General features: G+C 38.6%; 1 protein-coding gene across 1 annotated transcript in view; it reads left to right on the top strand.

Moving 5' to 3' along the window:
* Nucleotides 1-421: 421 nt before the first annotated feature.
* phlda1 (pleckstrin homology-like domain, family A, member 1) overlaps nt 422-4,785 on the top strand; it is a 6,501-nt gene continuing 2,137 nt past the window's right edge. Inside the window, exon 1 of the mRNA XM_014015602.1 lies at nt 422-1,439. Within this exon, the coding sequence (XP_013871056.1) occupies nt 932-1,408 (477 nt within the window). The 5' untranslated portion in view covers nt 422-931 and the 3' untranslated portion in view covers nt 1,409-1,439. The remainder of the gene's footprint in view (nt 1,440-4,785) is intronic.

Here is a 4,785-nt window from a genome sequence, read left to right as displayed (position 1 = left end):
CACAGCCCTAAAAGGTAGCAAAAGGGTATCTAAAGGCTATTTGCAGTAAAAGTGTGAATAAAAACACCAAAAGGTAACAAAGTGGTAAAATCATAGAAGCTGAAGTATTATTGCACAATGAAATTGCATTTAAGAACTAACTARAAGCTAAAAAAAAAACTGCAAAATGTTACTTAAAAGCTAGATGCAGTAATAGGTATGCTAAAGGCAGGCTAAATACTAGCTAAAGCTAATTATGATGAAATGGTAACTAAAGGCTATTTGTAAGAGTGTAAATAAAAATATAGCAAATAATAAAATGACGTAAGTTAGAAAGGATGACAAAAAGCTCAAATTACAAACGCTAGTTAAAAACTAAACGCAGTATAAGGCTAACAGTAGCTGAAGCCTAATTCAAAAATAGCTAACATTTTAAAATGGCAAAAGAATATTAAACAATTTTTTAATGAATTGAAGCRATCTCAATGTTTTTCTATAAAATGGAAATATTTGCAAATAGTTTGAGAAGTACAAAATTAAAAAAGCAGAAGTTATAGCATCTATCTGAACTTGAACACTTTGCTGCAGAAGTTTTGCGAAAGAAAAACAAATCATAATTTCCATAATTAGGTTCAAACATTTGTACAGAAACATAAATCTAAAGTATAAAGTAAAGARTACTAGTGTATTTAAAAGTACCCCCAGTTCTCTGGGTGTATGAAGAAGATGGTGTCATCTGTGAGGGTTGTGTTGGGGGGGCGGTGCTCTCTCTCAGACCCCTCCCGCCTCACAAAGCCCCTTCAAACACTGACCAGCAGCGAGCCGAGCTGCCGTCTGTCAGACATTAATCCACAGAACCAGCTCATGTCCTGACCCCCCAGGACACACCACACATCAGTCCGCTCAGCGAAGCGCTCAGCCGGCTGCGAGTCCCGAGGCGACCGGGCCGAACATGCTGGAAAACGGGAGGAAGGTGTTGAAGGAGGGTCTGCTGGAGAAGCGGAGCGACGGGCTGCTGCAGCTGTGGAAGAAGAAGCACTGCGTCCTGACGGAGGACGGCGTGCTGCTGCTGCCGCCCAAGCAGCACGACCACCCGCAGCAGCAGCAGCAGCGTGGCGGCGGCGGAGGAGGAGGCGGAGGAGACACGGGCAAAGTCAAGGAGCTGCACTTCGCCAACATGAAGACCGTGGACTGCGTGGAGCGGAAGGGCAAGTACGTCTACTTCACCGTGGTGATGACGGAGGGGAAGGAGATCGACTTCAGGTGCCCGCAGGACGAGGGCTGGAACGCGGAGATCACCCTGCAGATGGTCCAGTACAAGAACCGGCAGGCCATCCTGGCCGTCAAGTCCACCCGGCAGAAGCAGCAGCTGCTCGTGGTGCAGATGCCCGGCCACAAGACCGTCCGGAGCTCCCCGAACGTGGCGTGACCTCCTGCGGACACCTCCGCGGACAGAGGCGGTAAGACAAAGCAAGGGCTGAGAGGGGGTCACCCGGGACCCCCCAACACGTTTTTATACTTCCTGGAGATACAAACAGTGAGGATTTAATTGTTTTAGTAGATCATAGGTTCCCAAACTTTTCAGTGCAAAACTCACTAAATAATCTGCCTGTAATCCTAAAGGTGTCCAAACAGACCTAATCCCAGSTCCTTTTGTTTTACTGGCTGGTAAAAAAAATTCTAAACAAATTTATGCTGACTCAGCTTTCACACTGTTGTTTCCCTGTTTATATTTTCTTCTGAACATTTTTTAATTTCAGCCATTCAGGTATTCAAGACACCATGACCTTTAGTTTTTATACATTCTGAATTATTTATTTTTATTTATATTTCTTCTACTCTGAGCTCTTCAAATCCTTGAGAAACTTTGCTCTAAATCCTTTAGTTAACCTGCTTCATTTTTGTATTTTAATTAGTTTTAGCTACTTTTCTGCTAGTTTTAGATTTAGCCATCTTTCTGATAATTATGTTTTAGATGCAGTCTTGCTTGTTTAAGTTATTGTTTTGTTGGTTTTAGCTTTTAGATGCTGCTTTGTTAATTTTGCCTTCTATTTACTGTTTATTTTATTTTATTTTATTTTATTTTTTGCTGTTGTTCTGCTGGGTTTGATTGTTTGTGACCATTTTGCTGTTTTTACATTATTTTTAGTATTTAGTCTTTTGGCTATGGTTTTACCCTTTACCTGTTGTTTTGCTAGTTTTAGCTTTTCACTACCATTTTGCTGGTTTTAAGTTTCAGCAAGGTTTTTGCACTAAGCTACTGTTTTGTTGATTTGACATTTTTAGCTACCATTTTTCTGGATTTTGTCATGGGTCTGCTGGTTTTAGCTTTTAGCTACTGTTCTGCTGGTTTTTGTCATGGGTTTGCTGGTTTTAGCTTTTAGCTACTGTTCTGCTGGTTTTTGTCATGGCTTTGCTGGTTTAGCCTTTAGCTACTGTTCTGCTGATTTTTGTCATAGGTTTGATGGTTTTAGCTTTTAGCTACTGTTCTGCAGATTTGACATTTTTAGCTACAATTTTGCTGGATTTGGTCATGGGTTTGCTGGTTTTAGCTTTTAGCTACTGTTCTGCTGGTTTTTGTCATGGTTTTCTGCATTTAGCTTTAACTACTGTTCTGCAGATTTGATATTTTTAGCTGCTGTTTATTGCTTGTTTTTTTGTCATGGATTTGCTGATTTTAGCTTTTAGCTACTGTTCTGCTGGTTTTTGTCATGGGTTTACTAGTTTTAGCCTTTAGCTACCATTTTGCTGGATTTTGTCATGGGATTTCCGGTTTTAGCTTTAGCTACTGTTCTGCTGATTTTTGTCATAGGTTTGATGGTTTTAGCTTTTAGCTACTGTTCTGCAGATTTGATATTTTTAGCTACAGTTTTGCTGGATTTGGTCATGGGTTTGCTGGTTTTAGCCTTTAGCTACCATTCTGCTAGTTTTTATCATGGGTTTTCTGGATTTAGCTTTTAACTTCTGTTCTGCTGGTTTTTGTCACTGGTTTGCTGGTTTTAGCTTTTAGCTACTGTTCTGCTTGTTTTGCCATGGGTTTGCTGGTTTTAGCTTTTAGCTACTGTTCTGCTTGTTTTTGCCATGGGTTTGCTGGATTTAGCTTTAACTACTGTTCTGCAGATTTGACATTTTTAGCTACTGTTTTGCTTGTTTTTTGTCATGGATTTGCTGATTTTAGCTGTTAGCTGCTGTTCTGCTGATTTGACAGTTTTAGCTACCTGTTGTCATGAGTTTGCCTGAATTAATTTTTTATTTGTGTTTCAGCCAGTTTTAGCCTTTTGCTATAGTTGCTGTGGTTTTAGCTTGTTTCTATTGTTTAGTTGTTAAGTTTTGCTTTTGATTAGATAATTGTAGCTCTAGTGTGTGTTAAATTAAAAACATGACTTTGAAGCAAATTTGTAGACGAACAGAAACTGATTAAATTATTTATAATACATATTAAACTAACTGTAGCTGTTTCCACATTAGAGTGAAGCTGCTGTTTAAAGACAGATTAGTCCAAGTTAGACACAAACTTCAGCTCTGAGCAGCTCAGAAAGTGACGTCTGTGCTCCGAGGTTAGCTTCTATATTTGCTCTCTGATGTGGTTCAGTCTGTGCAACATGAGCCTCACTGAGGTAATGAAGTGTTAGCAGCTACAGTCCAACACGTGCTTCTCTGTGACTCACTGTGACATGTTGTCACCCTGAGCTCTCCTCAGCTCASTTCATTCAGATTTTTTCAATCCGGGGGTTTAAGAAATTTAAAAACTGGTGATAATTGTACTTCAATCAAACGTTCAACAAAATCTTTCTTTACCTATTTCTGCGTTAAAAATATCACCGTCTTGATTGGTTTATTTAGGTGAAAAACATCTTAATTTTAATTTTGAAAAAAGTGTCAGTTTCTGCCCTCTACACTCTACAGGCCCAGCAATGCATGTCAYCTGCCACCTTTCATGAAAGTTTTCAACTAAGATAATTTATTTTTGAAAAATGACAGTTCTTCTGCTTTGCATCTAAATGCCATAGCATAGCAATGTCATGCAATTTAGTGAGATGCATTAGCAGTCGTAGAATTTCTCTAAACACGTCAGATTCTGTCAATGTCTCAAAATTTAAGTTGCAGCTATTTTTTTATATTKGCTAAGATTGATTATCTGTGGTGCTCATCTTGAACTGAGTTACGTTAAGCAGTTGWGGATGTACATCCACTGATTACTTTCTGAGAGTTTCATTAAAATCTGTCCATCTGTTCAAGAGATATTTTGCTAAAAGACAGTGTTGAATCCAACAGGTAGTGCCAACGTTTTAGGCAACAGTCCTGTGCAATGTTGTAGCACTTACACTATGTGTTGTGAACAACTCTCAGCTTCCACCACACCAAATGTTAKTTCAATATCTGTCAAGTTGAGTCATGTTTGGGTTTTATAAAATGAATTGCTGAGGCGGCCATCATGAATTGGACTGTCTCTAAAAGTGAATCAGTTGTAGGTGTACATCCACTGATTAGGTTCTGAGAGTTTTATCAAAATCTTTTCAGTGGTTCATGAGATATTTTGCTAACAGAAATATGTGCATTCAGTAGCAGGCAGTAAAATATAAAATTATGTCTGATTTATTGAAGTATAGTTCAATGACTTCATGTACAATTACTTTTAGATATTTATTTCCAGTGGTGGGCTCAGTTCTGCTAAATCGCTAATAGTGGAACTTGTTTTTTGTTTAACAGATTAAATTTTTACGAACTTTGGAAACCTTTAGCAAGCTGATTAGCTTTTATTAAATTAGTTTACACTAATTTGAAGTCCACTAAAACATTTATAAG

Source organism: Austrofundulus limnaeus, unplaced genomic scaffold, assembly GCF_001266775.1.
Source record: "Austrofundulus limnaeus strain Quisiro unplaced genomic scaffold, Austrofundulus_limnaeus-1.0 Scaffold132, whole genome shotgun sequence".
NCBI classification, from domain to species: Eukaryota; Metazoa; Chordata; class Actinopteri; order Cyprinodontiformes; family Rivulidae; genus Austrofundulus; species Austrofundulus limnaeus.
The sequence above is the reverse complement of the archived record's forward strand: the minus strand, read 5'-3'. Positions and strand labels throughout refer to the sequence as shown.